We start from the raw sequence: 22064 nt of genomic DNA on the forward strand, positions 1-22064 counted from the left end.
GGAAACTAAGATCCTGCAAGCCACAGCCAAAAAAAAAATAAAATAAAAAATAAAAACACATTATTTGGATCAACTAGACCTTCCTGGCCCCCCTCCCCCTAGCACTTTCAGCCTCTCTTTCCTTCCATTGGTTTATTATCTCTCAACATATAGCTACAATTTCCCCATTAATAAAATACTCTCATAAATAATCTTGTGCTTCCCTCCACCCATGGTTATCACCCTTTCTCCTTCTCTTCAAGGCTAAGTATCTTGAAAATATCCTGAACTCCTTGATTCTTCTGACCATCTCACCTCAGCTACTGCAATCTGGTTTCTCCCACATCACATCACTGATATACTTTCTTCAAAGTTACCCATGACCTTCTGTTGCTAAATCCGATGGGCTCTCTTCAGACCTTGTAATTGGGTCAGCTTTTCAGACTGTTTATCACTGCAGTGTGTCTGACATTATTGCAGCGTAGTGGTTAAGGGTCAGACTGGAGCCAAACTGCCTGGGTTCTAATTCTACTTCTACCACTTATTAGCTGTGGGACCTGAGGCAAAGAACTTTACCCCTCTGTGCCTCAGGGATAATAATTGTACCTACCTTTAGGGTTGTTTTGAAGATTAAATGAGCTAATAGCTAACACTTTAGTCCTATCCTATGCACTTTACATGCTAAGCTCACTTAAAAGAGTGCTTAGCCCCTCGTAACTTGTATATGTTATCTATAATAATGGATAGGTGTGGCCATCTTTGGGGGACCATTGATCTTCCCTCCACACTTGCCCAAGTTCACACAATTGGTAAGCTGAGCGCTGTGCCCATGGGCTGTTCGCTTAAACTGGAGACAGAACTTACGTGTCGTGAAGGATACTTTCCCTCAGTATTATTGGCATTGTTCTGGAGCGACGTGGAACACCACTTTGAAAACGCGCCCTTCGTAGGCCCGGCTACCCCTAGAACAGCGCCTCCCTCTCGACCCGGAAAGCTTCCTTCGCCGGCAACCCGAGAGACGACCCGCCGGCCCGCCCCCCGGAAACGCGCCCGGCTCAGGACCTCTGGGAAGCAGGTGAGCTGTCCGGCCGGGCAGGCGCCCTCCGCGGGAACAAGGGCGGGGGCGGGTGGGCCGACCTGGGCACTGGGCGGGCGGCGCCCACGCGGGGTGGGGGCGAGCGGGACCCGCGCTCCGGCGCTCGCGGACCCGGGCCTGGGGGTCGCGGGGGCAGCGCGGGCAGGGATGCGAGGCGGAGCGTCTTCTCCGGGAGTGAGGATCGGGTCTCCCCCGAGGTGCGGTCCCCGCGCTCACCTTCTAAGCTGCATCCTACATTTGCATTTGCAAATCACTTTATTAGCCTTTGATCGGTATAGGCCTGCGAAGCGACGCTTTTGTCACATTCAGAGCATATACAGGTCTTTTAATGAGCTTAGGTGTGTAATGAGTAACAGGGGAAAACGTGGGCAGAAAGGACCAAATGTGGTTTTCAGCTGAGAAAAGTCAGTGGTTGTTCTTGCTTATCAGTTACTGTCTGCTCACAGAATAAATACCCTAAGTAAAAAAGAATAAAAATATGGGAAAACTAGGTCTTCTTGTCAAATCGTGTAATGCCAGGGGTCAGTTAGAATAGCGTCAAAGAACTCTTTTCTTTCACGTCATATCCAGAAAGACCTTACTGTCCTTGAAAAGAATTGTTTCTGAAGACCATGCATCTCATTTGGTTACATGGAGAAATTCTAGAGTTTCCTGGTGAGTCTAGGTAAACAGGAATACAAATGGTCGCTAGAACTGTAGGTTTTGGTTTGTGATTTTTGCTTTACCCGCCATGCTCTCTGGACCTCATAAATCTTTGTGGTGTGATTTTTATGAAAATAAAACACTACAAGTAAGTTTTGTGAAAATCAAGTAAACTCATTCCAGTGTTTTTTCTGTAATAAAAAAAAAAGCATCACCTTTCTAAGGTTTAATAATAATAATAGCTGCCATTTATTCAGGGCCCCCTATGTACCAGGTAAAGTGTTAGGAACTTTATATTCATTCTTTCTGATGTATTAAGAGACCCAGCGAGCTGCTTCATCCAGGAAATATAAAAGGGAGACTGAAGTTTAAGGACTCTGCTTAACATGTCTTCTTCGTCCCAGGCACCTCCAACTCAGCATGTCCCCAAAGGAGCGCATGTCTCCCTTCCCCACGCCTTTCCCCACCCACCCCACTCTCACCGCCAGAAAAATCAAACCAAAAACACCAGGCACACAACCATCATGCCTTTCCTTTTTCTCAGGGAAAGGTATCAGTATTTGCCCAACTTACAACAGAAACCTGAGTCTACCTTGTTCCCTTCTCCCTATTTGTCCCCCATAAATCTGTAACCAAAAATCTTGCCAGTTCTTTCTACATGTTCCTTCCCGTTGTCTTCATCCCCCTTGCCACCCCCCTGTTCCATTGTGTCATCATTTTCCTGCCTTTTCTGTGGTAGGAGTCCTGCTCCGGCCCTCCTCCCCTCTCCCCCGTCTGGTCCATTGCTCTGCAGCCAGCATGAGTAATTTTTCTAAGCTGTAAATCTGCTCTCTTGGTTAAAACCCTTCAGAGACAGCCTGTTAATTACCCCAGGATAAAATCCAGCAGCCTGAACTTCGCTTGCAGTGACCTTGAGACAAGGCCAAGTCTGCCTTGCTAGCCTTACAGTCCTCTTTCAAGTCCTTGACCTGAAACAATCTCTTTTGCTCTTAACTATGCGATTCCCTCTGCCTCCATCATGTCCCTCCTCTTTGCCTAGATATCTTCCATTTATCCTTCAGGCTTCAGCCTAAATATCATCTTCCTAACTCCCCAGGATACCTCTGCCAAGGGCCAGCATGACTCTCCCTGTAAGACTCGCCACCCTGCATTTGTTGAGGCCTGTGGTTCCATCTGCTTTGGAGTGTGCATGATGGCTGGGGCTGAATGTTGAGAGATTTGTTCAGGATTATAAAACCTGGCACAGATGCTCTGTGTCCACCTGTTGAATGAATAAAGGAATAAGTCGTCCTATCATGGTGATTAGAGCTACTTTGAATTAATTCTGCCTTTTGAAAGTAAATTTAATTCTCAGTTGTTGTTTTTTTGTGGGCGAATCTTTTTTTTTTTTTTAATTGGGGTATAGTTGCTTTGCAGTGTTGTGTTAGTTTCTGCTGTACAGCAAAGTGAATCAGCTATACGTATACATCTATCCCCTCTTTTTTGGATTTTCTTCCCATTTAAGTCACCACAGAGCACTAAGTAGAGTTCCCTGTGCTATACAGCAGGTTCTCATTAGTTACTTATTTTATACATAGTAGTGTATATATGTCAATCCCAATCTCCCAATTCATCCCACCTCCCCCTTCCCCCCTTGGTGTCCATATGTTTGTTCTCTACGTCTGTGTCTCTGTTTCTGCGTTGCAGTAATTCTCAGTTGCTTCTGTTTTTGAATCTAGGTTGGGCGAGCCGGTGGTGACTGCGGGAGTGGAGCCCCTGTGCGGTGCCCAGCATGGACGGTTACACGGTCCTGAGAGTGATCGGGGAGGGCTCCTTTGGCAGAGCCCTTTTGGTTCAGCAGGAGAGCAGTAATCAGATGTTTGCCATGAAAGAAATAAGGCTTCCCAAGGTCACTGCTAAAGCAATTAGCTCATGTTGAAAGTGTACATGTAATTTGTAGAGGAAAACAAGTTCTTGAAATTTAACATGGAATTGCTCCTTTGTGCAAAAGATTTAATGGGTTTATTCATTAGCTTTACAAGGTCTTGATATATCTTACGTGGTTCTTAGGATGTTGTAATTAACAAAAATAATCAAGGTTTGGGTGGTGATTGCTGTTTATCTCAATGTGAATAATTTGTAATAATTTCCAATTTTGCATACTTAAGGGTGTAGGGAAGCTGCCCAAATGCAACTCGGGTGCCATATTAATGAAAAAAGGAACATCAACATACAGTGAAGAGCTGAGACCTAAAATGCTAACCTTTGGTATCAGGGAACCTATTCTGTGGATTAGTTTATAGGTTTTATTTCCCTGTAAGATGAGGAAAGTGCTGATTTATCTGTACAGTTGACCCTTGAACAACACAGGTTTGACTGCTGTGGGTCCATGTAGATTTTTTCAATAGTAAATACTACAGTGCCGTGCGATCTGAAGTTGGTTGAATCCGTGGATGCAGAACCGAGGAAATGGAGGGGTTCCTCCATACATGGAGGGCCAGCTATGGGTTGTACTTGGAATTTCAACCGCGTGCAGTCAGTGCCTCTAACCTCGTTCAAGGTCAAACTGTATTTATCACTGTGTAACATAGTTGTCAGGTGGAAGAAGCCATACCATGGAGGCTGCCTAATAATGTTTTGATCAACTAAAAAAAAATACATGTTAATAAAATTCTCAGAGTGAATTTTTTTTCCCCCACTGCAATCTTGACCTTGTTTAGTGGGCATCAGAATCACCTGGAGAGCTTGTTAAAACAGATTGCTGAGCCTTACCCCTGAGTTTCTGGTTGTGTAGTTCCTGGTGAGCCTGTGAATTTGCATTTTTAACAAGTTCCCCGCTGGTGGTGACGCTGCTGGTCTGAACCCCCTTGGGCTGGTACATAATCAGTTGCAGTTTCTTAATTATAAGACAAGTCATTCAGGATTTTATCCTCATAGAGTAAGTTAGGGGACAAACAGTTTTGGAAACTTATTTTGCATATGGTCTTTGTCCATCCTTGCTGCTGTAATACACGAGTATATATATTTTTCATCTGAACCAGTGGGCTGATAAAGTGATGCAGACAGTAAAAACATGAAAGCCCTAGTTTTTCTTTAAGGAGCTACTATTGTTGATGGCATACTGGCTCTCCAAGTCAGGTTATACTTAGGCTGATGTTAAGGCTAGTTTACATTCTATACTTGTAAAGATATAAGAGGTCAGCTTAAGCATGCATATAGCCATTGTTGAAAAATCTGCACATGTTTTCTCGTGGAGTTTGATAAGCTCAAGTTGGGTCAAAGTACAGCGCTATGAAATTGTGTCTAGCATTGAAATATCATACAAACTACTATAATATCGTGTTACTATCAGTTTTAGTATCAAGTATTACATTTACGCTTATTTAAATCTCCTTCTAGTCTTTCTCTGACACACAGAATTCTAGGAAGGAGGCTGTTCTGTTAGCCAAAATGAAACACCCCAATATTGTTGCCTTTAAGGAATCATTTGAAGGTAAATATGAATTTCCCCCAATACATGCATTTCTGAATTTGATTCATGGCCACTGGGGCTTTGTTTTTGTTTTTGTTTTTTTTAATTTATTTGGCTGCGTCGGGTCTTAGTTGTGGCCGGCGGGATCTTTGTTGCGGCATGCAGGATCTTTCATTACGGCACGTGGGCTCTTCCTTGCGGTGTGTGGGCTCCTCTCTAGTTGTGGTGTGTGGGCTCCTCTCTATTTGTGGTGCGTGGGCTCAGTAGTTGCAGTGCACGGGCTCTCTAGTTGTGGCACGCAGGCTTAGTTGCCCCGCGGCACGTGGGATCTTAGTTCCCCGACCAGGGATCAAACCCCCGTCCGCTGCGTTGGAAGGAGGATTCTTAACCACTGGACCACCAGGGAAGTCCCTGGGGCTTTCTTAAAGAGTCTTACATTTGTTTTAGCTGAAGGACATCTGTATATTGTGATGGAGTATTGTGATGGAGGGGACCTGATGCAGAAGATTAAACATCAGAAAGGGAAGTTGTTTCCTGAAGATATGGTAAGAGACCGACTTACATAAGTTTCCCTCAAGGTTTGGAAGCAACTTTTCTCATAAAATTTGTATGTGTTAAAATAAAAGCATTGCTGTCTGTGATTACCTGACACACTAGTTAGAAATGACTCATTTCTGTATCCATGATGCTGCTTAGTGAGATGTGTCTGCCTGAGATGTTTTTAGGGAGTAAAATAGATATAATATAATAATATAATAGATACTCACCTACAGGTGAAGTTTATAAAATATCAAGGAATAACACTTCCATGTTTAGAAGAATTTCAAAATTGTATTATTTATCATACTTTCTGCTAGACATTTAAAATTTTTATTTTTTGTATTGAAATTTTAGAAGGCAGATGGATTTCTTTTGTATTTCTAGATCATCTGAAGAATGAAGCCTGCATTTCTGTTTTTCAGGAGCACCTATTCTTAGTCTTTTTCCTTCTACAGTTTAGCATAGTCTCTTAAAATACTTACTGCCTTTTTAATGGAAAGTTGTGTATTAAATATTATTGGAATGAGTTGACTAAGGAAAATACTTCAATAAACAGCTTTACCGGGGCTTAGTTTGATACATGGTATAACATGTTTTGAGAGTATATTAGTATAAATATTTTTCATCTAGAGGTTGTCTTGTTAAGAATATGGGTTCCATTGTAGCATGTCAGCCTGGCTTCAAAGGATTGTTGGTAATATAATGAAATCTTTTAATGTTAACATATGAATATTCTGAAAAAGTGAATGAAAATCTGATGTAATGACTACACTATAAAAAGTTATAGCATATTCATTTCTAAATGGCGAACTACTTTTATACGTATATTTAAGAAATATTTTTATTTGGTTAAATACAAGAAAAATATGGGATTTTTATTAAAATAAATTGTTGGGAATTTCCTGGCAGTCTAGTGGTTCGGACTTCACGCTTTCACTGCCAAGGGCCCGGATTCAATCCCTGGGGGAACTAAGATCCCACAAGCCGCGTGGCATGGCCAAAAAAGTAAATAAATAAATTGCTATTTGGATCATACATAAGACGATGACACGTGGGATTGATTCACAGCTTTTCTGAATTTCTCCAGGCAACACTGAATCTTAGTTGAACTATGTAATTTTCAGGAGTTCTGTACTTATATTACGTAAAACTCAGGTCAGCCAGGGCCTGAAGATGATTCTTTGGGATTTTGGGTTGCCATGAACCCGTTATTGCATTCTTGCAGATTTGCATGCTTTTTTCCTTACAGATACTTAATTGGTTTACACAAATGTGCCTTGGAGTAAATCACATTCACAAGAAACGTGTGTTACACAGAGATATCAAGTCCAAGGTAAGTGGAAACATTTTGGTCCTAAAAAAAAAAAAATCGAAAACTATTTCATTCCATGTTTTTTCTGTGTTATTCTCTTTCCTTTTGGGGCATTTTTATCTAGTTTAGAAATATTTCTCAATGTAATATTGATATTTATGCTAGCCAAATAAGGTAGTACTTGAGAACAGGTCAGTAAATCTCTTTAGTAGTGTATGTTAATATGTTCCAGCTCTCTTAGTGACTGTTTCCTAAGACCATATGTTCTCAGATGGAAAATGGTTGAGACCGGGGCCTGCCACCTGGAGTTATGGGGACACAGGTTCTCCGGTCAGTTGAGCAGGGTCTGCCGATACAATCTGAAGTTTGCCTGTTAGATTTCTAATCAGTCATCCTGAATTCCCAAGCAGGGAAGTGCAGCTGTCCAGAGGGTATCTTGTCTTTTTATGTTCCATTCGAGGACTCGGCTGTCAGCATTTCTACCCTTGATCTCCATCATCAGCAGGCTTTGAAAGACAGCTTCTGCCGACGCTCTCCGCCTTATATTTGTTTATTTATTTATGTTTTATACAGCAGGTTCTTATTCGTTATCTGTTTTATACATATTAGTGTATACATGTCAATCCCAATCTCCCAATTCATCCCACCACCACCACCCCCGCCCCGCCACTTCCCCCCTTTGGTGTCCATACGTTTGTTCTCTACATCTGTGTCTCTGTTTCTGCCCTGCAAACCGGTTCATCTGGACCATTTTTCTAGGTTCCACATATATCTCTGCCTTATATTTGAATGAGGGCAGATGTAATCTGAGCTCTTCTTTTTCAATGCAGAATATCTTCCTCACCCAAAAGGGAAAAGTAAAACTGGGTGACTTTGGATCTGCCCGTCTTCTCTCCAGGTACGTATGTCCCTTCTGTGGTAGTGACAGTGTCGAAACATCATCATTCAGAAACGCTCTGTAATCATTCGTACCTCTCTCTGGTTTTAGTGCCATGGCGTTTGCTTGTACGTATGTGGGAACACCTTACTATGTGCCCCCAGAAATTTGGGAAAACATGCCTTATAACAATAAAAGGTAAGTGATGTATGTAGTTGGTGCAGGGCTGACAGTTTGGTACAGGCATTGTAGCCTGCAGGTGAAGTTTGGTTTTTAAAAATGTATATCTGAAAGCAGTGTAGAATTTAAATTCCCAGGCCTCTAGATGAAAGTCATAATTTTCCCACTGTTTTAATCAGAGCTGAGAGGAGCTACATGTAAATGCTGAAAGAAAGGCCAGTCATTTCTGGGGACAGTATGCATTATATTACTGCTTCTCAAACTTTGCTGCTCCCGACTTTAAAAATCCCAAAGCGCAGGTTGTAGCCATATCAGTTAAATCCAAATGTCTGGGGGTGGGCAGCAGGCATCAGTAATTTTCCAGGATCACTAAGTGAGTCCCATGTGCGGCAAAATTTGGGAACCCCTGGATTATGTCATTGAGTTGACATTTACAGGACTAGATAATAAGCACTTGACTGATAGGTTCATTGATTATCAGAAGATGGTATGAAGTCCTTATGATTTAAAGCATAATTTTTTTCTGAATATAAGTAATATGTGCCCATTGATGGAGTGGGTGGGCAGGGGAAGGATTGGAAATGTAGAGATATACAAGAAAGGAAATGGTGATCACCCACTTTTACACAACTACTGATAACATTTTGGGTTTTTTCCCCCATCCATTCTCTTTTTCCCCTAAACTTCATTTGTATACTCTATATACAATTTAGTATCCTGCTTTTTTCACTTTATATCATATTCACTTTATGCCATATTAAAACTCTGCATAATTATTGTTAATGGTTGCATAATATTTTAATACATGGGTCTTCCAAAATTTATTTCACATTCCTCTGTTACTGGCCTTATGATATATTTCCAATTTTCAGTATCCTAAACAGTGCTGTGATTAATATGCCTTTTGTGCATAAATACGTCGTTGTTGTCTATCACATTCTTGGCATGAATTCCTAGAAATAGAAACACCCACAGGTTCTTGTTACCATCTGCCAAGTTGTTTTCTGAAAAGGATATGATAATCCGTAATAAATAGACTCCTTTAAGAGTAAAATTGACTGAATTGGAGACAAAACAGCTATGAAGGGACTTCCTGGGACAACTGGGGAAATCTGAGTTTGGACAAAATATTAGACAATAGTATTGAATTAAGTTTAAATTTCTTGGATGTGATAATGGTGTTGTGTTCATGAGAGAGCGTGTCGTTGCTCTTAGGAGATACGTGTTGACGTGTTTAGGGGTGAAGTGTTTGATGTCTGCAGCCTTTCTTTCAAGAGGTTCAGATCTAGAAGGAAGAGAGGAAAAGCAGGCAAACGTGGCAAATGCTAATGGCTGAGAAACCTAGGAAGGAGCATGTGGGCATTTACTACTTTCCTGTAGGTTTCAAACTTTAGAAAATTAAAAGTTGGGGGAAATAGTTGATTAAAAAAAACACAACAAAACCTTAGTTAAAATGAAAAGAATATCATCTAGAAAAAGTCTGGGGGATGACAACTAGGTGGTGAGAATTCTGGAGGAAAGTGGAGATGCTTAGTTTGAAGAAGGGTGGGCGTATAGGGCAAACTGTAGAACTCTTTGCTGAGCTTTGAAGAGCTCTTTTGTGGAAGAATAAGAGCACTGTCCCTTAGAGCCAGCCACTGGGGGCACAGAGAGCTGTGCATCAGGATGTGTGACCAAAGGCCAGGTGTTGTGCAGGCAGTCTGGGTGGAAGCTCCACTGGATGACTTCTAAAGCCCTTCTTCCAACTATGATAATCTGAGTCCGTGGATATTCCTCTTGCACCAAGTATTGATACTACTGAACTGATACCCGAACAACCCGGATTTGGAGGGGCAGGGGTTGGGGAGCAGTCAGTTTTATTGTGAACATTACTGTTAGTAAGTATCTAAGTGTTAGACCAAAATTGCTGTATATTTTATTTCAATAGCTAAGAAGTACGTGCAATGTCTGTTCTTATTAAAGGTAGAGTAATTTTTAATTTTCTGTATTACAACATATGCATATTTTCATATGATAACTCATAACCCACTCATCATTACATTGCTTCCTTATGCTTCCAGTGACATCTGGTCCTTGGGATGCATTCTCTATGAACTCTGTACCCTTAAGCATCCAGTAAGTATGGCGTGCAAAATGGGAAAGGCAGCCTCTGGTTGTATCGGGCTAAGTCCTAAGTAATGTGCCAGATTTCAATTGGTGGTTTGCTTCCTTAGGATGAATTCATTATAAGATTTTCATGTTTCTAGTTGCTATCATCTTTGCTTTGAGCTACTTTTGTAGTATATACTAATAGGAAATTTCCATGATTTAGTATTTATAGTTCTATATTTAGCTTGCCTCCCTCCTTCCTTCCCTCCCTCCCTCCTTCCTTCCCTCCCTCCCTCCTTCTCTCCCCCCTCCATCCCCCCTTCCCTCCCTCCCTCCTTCCCTCCCTCCCTCCCTTTCTATCTTTGTGAATTTGCATATTCTAGTTATTTTGTATAAGTGAAATTATACCATATTTTTCCTTTTGTGTCTGGCTTATTTCACATAGCATAATGTTTTCAAGGCTCATCCATGTTGTAGCATGTGTCTGAATTTCATTCCTTTTTATGACTTAATAATATTCCATTCTATGTTTATACCACATTTTGTTTATCCATCCGTCTGCTCATGGACACTTGGGTTATTTCCACCTTTTGGTTATTGTGAATAATGCTGCTGTGAACATGGGTGTACAAGTATCTATTAGAATCCCTGTTTCCAATTTTTGGGGTATACACATAGGAATGGAATTGCTGGGTCACATGGTAACTGCATGTTTGGCTTATTGCGGAAATGCCAAACTGTTTTCCAGAGTGGCTGCACCATGTTTATACTTACCTTGTTATCAGTTAGATTTCACTTCTTCCAGTTTCTTCTCTAGCTGAAATATCATGAGAAAATAGACTTTGCCCTATATTGTATATTTTTTAAAAATATTTTAAAAATAATTTAACATAAAAAGAGGTTAAATCACTTGCCCTGCTTGTTAAACCGTTGTTTATTACACAGAATTAATAATTAGTGCTGATCCCTATTAAGTGTTAGCTTTGCATAGAAATAAATTCTGTTCTTTGGGCACAGATTTGAACTTGGCTCTAGCAAGCATTTTCACAGAGATGCTTGAGAACATGTAGAGCTCATGAGAGTGAATAATTAAGAACATCCTTCTTTCCTTCCTCACCACTAGATGAAAGTAACTCAAATGGAAGGTGTGCACTTTTTTTTTTTAAACATCTTTATTTGAGTATAATTGCTTTACAATGGTGTGTTAGTTTCTGCTTTATAACAAAGTGAATCAGTTATACATATACATTCATATACATGTTCTTATTTTTTCTAGCAAGAATAAGTAGTAAGGAGTACAGTGCCCTGAATATTTGGCACTGTCTGCTCTGTTGTCTGCTTTAAAAAGGCGAAAGTAGTTCTCAAACCTTTAGGAAACGCAGAAACTCAATATAATGGTTAGAAAGCCTGAGGCAAAGCAGAGTCAGTCTTATTTTTCATTACCTGAATTTTTCCTTTGTTATATGCTTTTTCCTTTATTACATGTTGATTTTTCCTTTTTCATATCTTCACTTGCATGTATTAATAGGGTAATGTACCTCCAAGGCAGAATGCCATCATGTTCTTATATTAAGTATTACTGAGGCTGACACCTAATGTTAATTGCAGTATGCTTTTTTTTTTATTTTTTATAAATTTATTTATTTATTTATTTTGGCTGCATTGGGTCCTCATTGCTGCGCGCGGGCTTTCTTTAGTTGCGGCGAGCAGGGGCTACTCTTCATTGCGGTGCGCAGGCTTCTCATTGCGGTGGCTTCTCGCGTTACAGAGTACGGCCTCTAGGCGCGCGGGCTTCCGTAGTTGTGGCTCGTGGGCGCTAGAGCACAGGCTCAGTAGTTGTGGTGCACCGGCCTAGTTGCTCCGCGGCATGTGGGATCTTCCGGGACCAGGGCTCGAACCCATGTCCCCTGCATTGGCAGGTGGATTCTTAACCACTGCGCCACCAGGGAAGCCCCCACAGTATGTTTATTATACAATGAAAACTTTAAATGTTATTCTGGTATGACATTTTATATCCCACTCTATTACTTGTCAAACGGTGATAACTACTTTGATGACATGAAAGGTAAAAAGGATTTTGTAGCAGAAGTTTAAAATAGGAAAAGTCTAAAGTGCATTTTGTCAGGGAGCAGGCCTGGGGATTTTTGAGGAGGAGAGAAGCAAAGAAACGTTGCACTTATTATAAGCCTTAATATCATCTGACTTTTTAAAAAGCCATATGTATGTATTACTTTGATTTTTAAAATATATTAAAAATGTGTATCTGTGAAAACGTTGATTTGAGTAATAAAGTACCCAAAACAGGCACTGATGGTAAGACTTCCTCCAGATGGGAACATCTTTTACTATTTATGTTTACCCTTCTCCTGAGCAACCATAAGATTTTAGAATAGTACCGGGTTGGGAGGTGGGGTGGGAGTTTGGGAGTAGCAGGTGAAAACTATTTGGATAAACAACAAGGTCCTACTGTATAGCACAGGGAACTATATTCAACATCCTGTGATTAAACCATAATGGAAAAGAATATGGAAAAGAATATATATAGATGTATAACTGAATCACTTTGCCATACAGCAGAAATTAACACAGTGTAAATCAACTGTACTTCAATAAAATAATTTTTTTGAAAATACAAAGAAAAAAAGTATGATTAGTAAAAAAAAAAAAAAAAAAAAGATTACAGAACAGCACCTTAACATCTTTAGGGAGAAGAATTTCTAAAATTAAAATAATTCATATAAATTCAGTTCAGCTGGTATTTACTTATTTCTGTTCTCTTTCCTTGTGTCTGCTTTTACAGTTCAGTTTTGCTTTTTAGTTTCAGGCAAATAGTTGGAAAAGTCTTATCCTCAAAATTTGTCAGGGGTCCGTGAGCCCACTGCCATCCCATTATTCCTATGAGCTTCAGCATCTGATCAAGCAGATGTTTAAAAAGAATCCCTCATATCGCCCTTCAGCTACAACTCTTCTCTCCAGAGGCTCTTTAGCTCGGTTCATCCAGAAGTGCTTACCCCCAGAGGTATGGTACATGTGAGATTGACTGTGAACAGTTTTCCCAGTGTTTGTTATCTTCTAAACACAATTACATGTTATACATGCCTGTAAAAATTCAAATAATGCAGACATGTATAAAAAAGTAAAAAGTGGTAACGTCCTTTCCCTCCTCTTCTTCTTTCCACGATGCTATTCCCCAAATATAATCATGGATATTGTTTGCATTATCCTTCCAGATCTTTTTGGATGTATATAAGTGTCTGTTTGTTTCAATTACGTGGATCTTTTATTTATTTATTATTTATTTATTTATTTTTCTGGCCGTGCCTTGCGGCATGTGGGATCTTAGTTCCCTGACCAGGGATCGAACCCTTGCCCCCTGCAGTGGAAGCACGGAGTCTTAACCACTGGACCACCAGGGAAGTCCCTACATGGCTCTTTTAAATGGCATTTCTACTTTTCAACTTTATTACTGCAGGGAAGAACATTGATAATTAAATGATGTTATGGCAGTATCTAAAGAAAAGCATCTTTCACATCTTTAAATTCTCTGCTTTAAACTTTCAGATCATCACAGAATATGGTGAACAGGTATTAGAAGAAACCAAAAAATATATGCATAGTACACCAAGAAAAAAGGGTAAGAATTTTGAAAAGCTTATTTTTTGTGTTCTTTTAAAATACAGTATAACAAAAAGGAAAAATACAATTTTCAAGTTATTAGAGATGATTTCCAGAGATACTCCTCAAATTGAAATTTGCTTCTTATTCCTTCAGGCATAATTCTATACCGAATCTTACACATATAGTTTTCCAGGAATCAAAAAAAACCTAGTTTGGAGATTTTAGAGACGTAAAGATTGTTCTCTGTTTCATTTTTAGAACCATATTTACTCTAGTTTGTTATGGATCAGGTAGAAGGCTTCTGTGGTCTCACCTAGGAATCTAACCATGAAAATATAATATAGGAAATTGTATCCCTAAGAACCGTCTTATAAACAAAATTTTTAAATGGAGTCTTTTTAAAAGTTGGAACTGTCCACATAATGGGTACACAAAATTTCCATACATCTGTAGTCAATCCCGAGCAAATTTCAAATGTAATTTATTGTCTCTTTGGAAGTTGTCATCTCAATTTTTTCAAAGCTCTTTTTGTTGCTTTTCATTTGTCATCAATGACTCACATCTTTCATCTGAAGAAATCCAACAATGACCAGGATAAGAGAGAAGAATTAAGACGTGTAGAAGGTCATCCACTGTAGGGGGATGTTGTAAAACCTCCATTATTTAGTGCCTGTTATCTTAGTGTTATATACTACAAAAGAAACATTTCTATTTTTTTTTAATTTATTTTTTGTTGAAGTATGGTTGATTTACAATGTTCTGTTAGTTTCAAAAGAAACATTTCTAAACTATACTGTTTTCTTGAAGTTAAATTTTAAATGTTACTTTTGTAAAAATGTAAACCCTTTTAGTGATATAAACCCTTCAGTCTTACAATTCAGCATTTTTTTCCGTTACTTAAGAGGTAGTCAGTTACCTTTGCTTCAGCAGTTTTAGTGTTGATTTTATTTTATGTACTGTTTCGTAGCTTCTGTTCACCTCCCAGGGTAGTGGGAAATTAGTTTTAGAATGCTGAGCAACAACAACAAAAGCAGTCTAAGAACAGTTTCAAGACAGTGTAGTTTCAAGATAGGAAAGTGTAGTTTTACAATTTCTAAAAAAAAGAGGAGTAAGCCAGTGGGGAGGAGCCATCATATTGGGAGCACGTGTCCGGTGGTGTCTCCATCTAGTGTGTAGCCAGTGAGACCAGAACAGTGAAAGCTGTGTGAGGGCAGGGGCCGTGTCTCATTTGCTCACTGTTGTATCCTCAGTGCCGTCATCACAGATGCTCAGTAGCAATTGTTTAAAATGCTGAATGAATGAGGAACACGGATCCCAGGCTCTGGCAGCGGAAAATCAGGCAGGAGACATCCTGCCTCCGTGACTGCTGCTGGCCCCTCATCAGGGAATAAGTAGCTGATTTCTTGAGAGGGATACCTATTCCACCTGCTGTAATAGCTGTCAGGAAAAGCAGACTGGGTAGCCAGATTATGCTAAAGGTGATAATGACCTTCCGAGTATACAGAGCGTCTTACCTCCTGGTGCCTAAATGGGTTGGCATAAGTGAATAGAGATGTCTTAACTTGCAGATGTTAACATTAGAATAAAACAGCAGAAATAATCTCTTTTAACAGCTGAGGTGTATTATTAGGCAATTAAAGCTTGATATCACTATATGGGCTAGTGCTTTGGTTCTTTGACTTTAAAAACTTCATTTGTCTTTGTCACTCAAGATTTGTGCAAATCATATTAGAAGCCTTTATGTGTTTTCTCTCTACCTTCTCTTTTCTTTTTGAGCAGACCCCAGCAGAATCAGGATAGCTTTGGAAAATGAAGCAAGCATAGTGGTAAGTGCTTTAAAGTTAAATTTCTAAAACTGTCTACTGGGTACCTGGCATCATAAGGTGCTGGGAGATATTTGGAAGACTGTTGCCTGGTCCCTGGGTTCAGGAGTTTTTCATCTTTGGGCCTGTGAAGTAACTGGCACTGTTCTCTGTACTGCCAGCCGAGCCACTTTAGGTCAGCATGTATTTGTTTTTTCATTTCTAATTATTGATGACAAGTGGTTTCAATATAGATGTGAGCGAACTTAGCCCTGCTTATAGGCATGAAAGTCTTGTTTTAGCCTGGCTCTTGGTTGGTTTTGTGTGTGTGGTACTATATATATATATAAAACATACAATTTATCACTTCAGCAATTTTTAAGCCGAATTATAAGAATTTAATGGCATTAATTACATTCACAATACTTTTTCATCACCCCAAACAGAAACCCATTAAACAATAACTACTCATTCCTCCCCACTCTCCCTTCCACCTCAGCCCCTGGTAACCTCTAGTCTGCTTTCTGTCTCTATGAATTTGCCTATTCTAGATATTTCAAGTAAGTGGAATCACACAATATTTGTCCCTTTGTGTCTGGCTTCTTCTGCTTAGCTTAATATTTTCAAGGTTCATCCATGGTATAGCCTGTATCAGAATTTCCTTCCTTTTTATGGCTAAATAATATGTAGATCACTATTTTGATCTTGACATTTTTCTGTTCAAAAACTTTTAGTGCCTCCCCATTAAGCCCACGAATTGAGTGGACATTTTTCAGCCTGGCATTCAAGGTCCTGTTTGTCTCATTTGGCTCCAGGCAGCTGTGCCCTTTTACATGATAGCTGCAGTTAAGTCATAAATAGTAACAGCAAATCCACTTCCCAGTTTTGCCACACCCAACCCAGTAACTGGTGTCCTATTGATAATTTTTTTCTTTCTTCATCATTTCAATCAACTTTTTAACTCCCAAAGGAAAAGATGTAGTAACAACAAATGATTCTGTTTATGGAATGTACTAGTAATTAAACTTGTAAATTTTTTGAATGAACCTTAGGTTGTAAATAAATAACACCATTCCCCATTATGTTGCTACAAATGGAATATATTCTGCCCCTGTACTTTTTTCTTTGCATAGTAATATCTGTTAGTAATATCTGTTTATTTCCAGCTTTATTGAGGCCTATTTTATATGCCATAAAATTTACTCATTTTTAGCATGCAGTTTGATGAATTTTGGTAATTTTGTACAGTCATATAACCAGTACCACAGTCAAGACATAGAAATCCCATCCCCCCAGTTGAAAATGCATTTAATGCACCTAACCTACCAAACATCCTAGCTTAGCCCAGCCCGCCTTACATGTGCTCAGAACATTCCCATTAGCCTCCAGTTTGGCAAAATCATCTAACACAGAGCTTATTTTATAATAAAGTGTTGAATATCTCATATAGTGTATTCAATACTGAACTCAAAGTGAAAATCAGTGGTTCCCTGCATACAGAATAGTTGTAAGTGTATCGGCTGTTTACTCTTGTGATCACGTGGCTAAGTGGGAGCTTCGGCTCTCTGCTACTACACAGCATCATGAGAGGGTATCATATGGCATATCACTAGCCTGGGAAAAAGAGCAACATTCAAAATTTGAAATACAGTTTCTGCTGAATGTGTATCACTTTCACACCATCATTAAGTCGAAAAATCATAAGTCAAACCATCGTAATTCGAGGACCGTCTGTATGGTAACTTTATAAAATATTTCATTTTGATATTTCCAGCATGAAAAGCCCAGAAAGTTTTCATTGCTCATTTCCTCTATAAAGACCTCCCAAATATCTCTGTCATTTTTATATATCCTTTTCACATTTGCAATGACTGATATTAATGGCTATTAAGGTATATGACTATTAATATACATATATTTATACATATGTATGTGCATATATATGGTTTTTAATATACACATATATATGATTATATGACTATTAATTTACATGGATGTATGGGTTCTGTGGTTATTAATGTTTAATCCATCTATATTTAAAGTTAAAATAGCTGTCTTTGCCTACTTGTTTACCTTTTTTTGCAGCAATTCAAGCATTACTTAATCTTTATTTTTAATTTCTTTTAAAGCAAAGGGAAGAACCAGGTGGAAAGTGTAGCCACACTGACTTAGAAAGCATTAATAAAAATTCGGTTGAAAGTGCACTGAGGAGAGTAAATAGAGAAGAGAAAGGTAAGTTATTCAAATTCTAATCATTGTATAAGTGGAGAACTGGGGAATATACAAGGAATACCAGTTTCCACCTTACTAGGTCGTAGGCTTCATAAGCAAGTAGATAGGCAGATTTGTGTTTCCTTATCCAGTAGTGTTACAGGAATATTTTATTTACCTATAAAAAAAGAGAAAATCGTGTTTATTAATAAGAGGCTTCAGAAAAAATAGTATTTGTTGTGCTCTCCACCATAAAAAGCCTGGCACACAGTGTCTACCTAAGTCCTCTTGGGCGTTTAATTCTTGTACATTGTGTAATATGTGAGTATATACATAGCATTTAAAAAAAAAATAAATTTATTTATTTATTTTTGGCTACATTGGGTCTTCGTTGCTGCACGTGGGCTTTCTCTAGTTGCGGCGAGCGGGGGCTACTCTTCATTGTGGTGTGTGGGCTTCTCATTGTTGTGGCCTCTCCTGTTGTGGAGCACGGGCTCTAGGCACGCGGGCTCAGTAGTTGTGGCTCGTGGGCTCTAGAGCGCAGGCTCAGTAGTTGTGGCACACGGGCCTAGCCGCTCCGAGGCATGTGGGATCTTGCCGGACCAGGGCTTGAACCCGTGTCCCCTGCATTGGCAGGCGGATTCCTAACCACGGAGCCACCAGGGAAGCCCCTATACATAGTATTTTAAAAATTTCACTTTAATGATTAGCTTTACCTTTTCATTTGGATTTCTTTTTCATTCCCTTTACTACTTAGACTTGAAAGAGTGTTGTTAGATCTGAGTTTGAAAGAGAAAAGAAATACTTTTCTTTTAGAGAAATACTTGTGTGCATATAGATGAATAAATAAAAGAATAAGCTCAGCAGTTCTTCTTTACCCTTTAAAAGCCAGTTCACCAGGTCCTCTCAGGCGACAGTGGGAGAGAAATGTATCCAGTACAGCTCTTACAGCTTTGGAAAATGCATGCTTACTCACCTCCACTTTAACGGCAGAGGACAATAGAGGTTAGTAGATTGAATTCTATTACTTTATTATGGAACATTCTCTAATAGTTGTTCAATGAGCCAGAGATTTTTCTTTTTTTTTTAATGTCACTCTGTGAAGGATATTTGGTTATCACACATCAGAGCGCTGCTCATACAGGCAAGTGAAATAGATCTGGGTAGAGAGTTAAATATAATTAGCTTTGCTTGAAATATGATCTGAAGATATATGCTGAAAATCTTTTTTATTTGGGACTAATTTTTTATCTTTTCCCGACTAGGTGGTTCTGTAATAAAGTACAGTGAAAATAATACCCGTAAGCAGTGGCTCAAAGAGACTCCTGAGACCTTGTTGAACATTCTTAAGAATGCTGACCTCAGCTTGGCATTTCAAACATACACAATATATAGACCAGGTGATTCATGTCTGTTACATAACTGTGGAAACCCTTTGATTTTTTTGAAAAAATTGTGGTAAAATATACATAACATAAAATATACCATTTTAACCATTTTTAAGTGTACAGTTCAGGAGCATTAAGTACATTCACATTGTGCAGTCATCACCACATTCCTTCTTCCAAAATGGAAACTCTGTATCCATTAGATAATAACTCCCTGTTCCCTCCTCCCAGAAACCCTTTGATCTTAAAGCTATGAAATATTTAATAGCATTGTAGTTTTAGGTTTTCTTGAATCTTTTCTAGCCAGTCTGAAGCCATAATTAAAATTTCCCGTAGAGCTTCATTCCTTCTGTTTGCCCATTTGTTTGCTTATTTTAATAATCATGTGATCACTTTGAAGTGTGGCCCGTTTTTACCGTGCAAATACACCCCTGCTTTAGGGACTCTGTAGCTCAGACTTTATCCTAGTAAACGCTGAGGAACTTCAAGATTTCTTTGGCTCTGTACTTGGATTCTGTTATATTGAATAGAACACACAACAAAAGATGAACAATTAGGATTTGACTTTTTTTATCGTTTCTACAGACATTTTCACTAAAATTATACAACATAATCTTTTAAGATACTATCCTTAGGAATCTGGGCCAAAGGACTGCATTAAGGGTGTGTATGTGTGAGTGCACGTGTGTTTAATTTTGATAATTCAGTTACTAAAGCCGTCTTGCTTGGTTTAAGATCTAACATAAATTATGCCAAGGAGAGCATGTCATGGTGTGGCAAGCCTTGACTGTATGTATTGTAGCAGATTTAGTGTATTTGTTGATTTGATCAGTATTTATTGAGTGCCTAACATATACTAGGTTAAGATTTAAAAAAAAAAGAATAAAACATAATTCCTTCCTTGAAAGAGTTGGTTATTTGGGAGACCAACACACAAGCAGAGCATTGTAGAGCTGTGCACCACGTGTCTGATAGAGCTGTGTGCAGACAGTTATGGGTCCCTAGGAGAGGTGGGTGCATTGGGAGGCAGGTGCTAAGGAAGGTTAATGATTATGACTTTTGTTTTAGCAATTATAGATCCTGGATTTTGTTTCTGGTCCATTGATGAAGATGTTGTCATTTCAGGAAAGTCACTGTTTAAAAAAATATATCATAGCTCTATTGTGAAAGGATTTTTATAAAGATTGAACCTACATTTTTATGTTAGGTTATTGTTTTGTAAGCAAAAATCTGAAAGTAATTACTATCTGGAAAAAAATTTAAAAACGTGCATTTGGTCTTAATTCCCTAATTTTATTCCCCTCCATTGGGAAAACTTAGGGGGAGGCGAGAGCTCAAAGGAGAAAAAATTAACTGTTATCCAGCTGTCCAAAGACAACTTTTAATGCTTTAATATGGGTTCATATATTTGAGGGTTTTAATTATAATTTTCTGAGTTTTTGTTTTGAAGAAAGTGCTGTTTAAAAATTTAATACCCATACTGGTGCTTACTGGGCCTGTTTTATGCCAGAATCATGCTGGGTAATGCAGGGAGACACTACAGAAAAATACAGAGCATGGCATTGCCCTCAATTAGCTCACAAGCCTTTGGAGGAATTTAGTGCAACATGAACGAAATAAGTAAAAACTGCTTAACTTGGCATAATTTCTGTTAATATTCCTCTGAAGGTGCAGAAGGGTTCTTGAAGGGCCCCCTGTATGAGGAAACAGAAGCATCAGACGATGTTGATGGAAGTCATGATTCTGTCATTTTGGATCCAGAGAGACTAGAACCTGGACTGGATGAGGAGGATACGTAAGTGATATACGCAGATAGCGTGTGCGTGCATGTCACTTAAATTGTACTTTAATCATTTCTGGTTTAGTAGGAGCTGCTTATATTACTTTACATCATTAATGAATACTTATATCTTGATCTTTTGTCTGGCATGGGTAATGTGTTATGGTATTATCACAGAATTCCTGACTGAGCCATGTGTTTATAATCATTTAGCTTGGACTTATTTTTTAATATACCAGATTTTTATATTGAAAAAGTTGTAGAAACAGTGAAAGAAGTGATTCTTTGGAAGACTAACCATTTTTTTTTCCTCTGTTCAGTTGCCTTATGGAGCTCAGTTTTCAAAAATGTCGGTATTGTTACGGTGGTGTAGTGCTTTGAACCCATCGGCAAATATTAACTGTGCTCCTTAAATGGAGGCTTAATATCCAGATTGTTTTTTCACAGGGACTTTGAGGAAGATGACAGTTCTGACTGGGTATCAGAGCTGAAACAGCGAGCCGGCTGGCGAGGAGCGTCTGATGGATAACGCCCAAGGAGATGTTCCGTAGTCACACTGAGGAGATGTTTAACATGAGGAATTGATATTTGGATAATACTTAATTCACGGGATGTGTATTTTCCTTTAGAAACAGAGTGAAGAGAGGGAAACTGAATATTTAAAATTATTCCTGGTTAGTATGATAAGGTATAAAAAAATCTGAACTCTTATGAGTTTTTGAATTCAGAGGAGAAGGCATAGCAGAATGGGTATGAGGTTTGGGCTTTGCGGTCAGAACAGAAATTGAATGCTACCACCTACTGCTTGTGGGACTGTGAGAAATGACTTAACCTCCTTGAGCCCGAATTTCCTCAACTACAAAATGAGGATAATAATGCCTACCTCACAGGGAGGCTGACCTTAGACCATCACGGCAGCCCTTAATGTTATTATTTGCATTGTTATGATTTATGCTTATTACTATGTAGCTCTTTTTATATCTCGTAAAGGTTTGAGGATCTAAATATATTTAATTATAACAATAATGTGTGTGATTTTTCAGTAAGGCCTATTTCTGGGTAGTGATCAATCATCCTCAGTGATCACCAACTACCAGCTG

General features: G+C 39.0%; 1 protein-coding gene across 3 annotated transcripts; it reads left to right on the forward strand.

Moving 5' to 3' along the window:
- Positions 1-1002: 1002 nt before the first annotated feature.
- Positions 1003-21990, forward strand: NEK3 (NIMA related kinase 3). Of its 3 annotated transcripts, none has more exons than XM_068526456.1 (16): positions 1003-1054; positions 3436-3605; positions 5096-5189; positions 5616-5713; positions 6958-7041; positions 7851-7918; positions 8009-8095; positions 10138-10192; positions 12984-13184; positions 13727-13799; positions 15563-15609; positions 17715-17817; positions 18685-18801; positions 19062-19196; positions 20853-20979; positions 21412-21990. In XM_068526456.1, exons 2-16 carry the CDS (start codon positions 3489-3491, stop codon positions 21491-21493), a joined length of 1488 nt encoding a protein of 495 aa, XP_068382557.1. In that variant the 5' UTR covers positions 1003-1054; positions 3436-3488; the 3' UTR covers positions 21494-21990. The 3 variants fall into 3 exon arrangements, with proteins under 3 accessions (XP_068382557.1, XP_068382559.1, XP_068382558.1); XM_068526457.1 differs by lacking the exon at positions 1003-1054 and adding an exon at positions 1255-1272; XM_068526458.1 differs by lacking the exon at positions 19062-19196.
- The last annotated feature ends 74 nt before the right edge of the window (positions 21991-22064 follow it).

Source organism: Eschrichtius robustus, chromosome 18 (genome assembly GCF_028021215.1).
Source record: "Eschrichtius robustus isolate mEscRob2 chromosome 18, mEscRob2.pri, whole genome shotgun sequence".
Taxonomy (NCBI): domain Eukaryota; kingdom Metazoa; phylum Chordata; class Mammalia; order Artiodactyla; family Eschrichtiidae; genus Eschrichtius; species Eschrichtius robustus.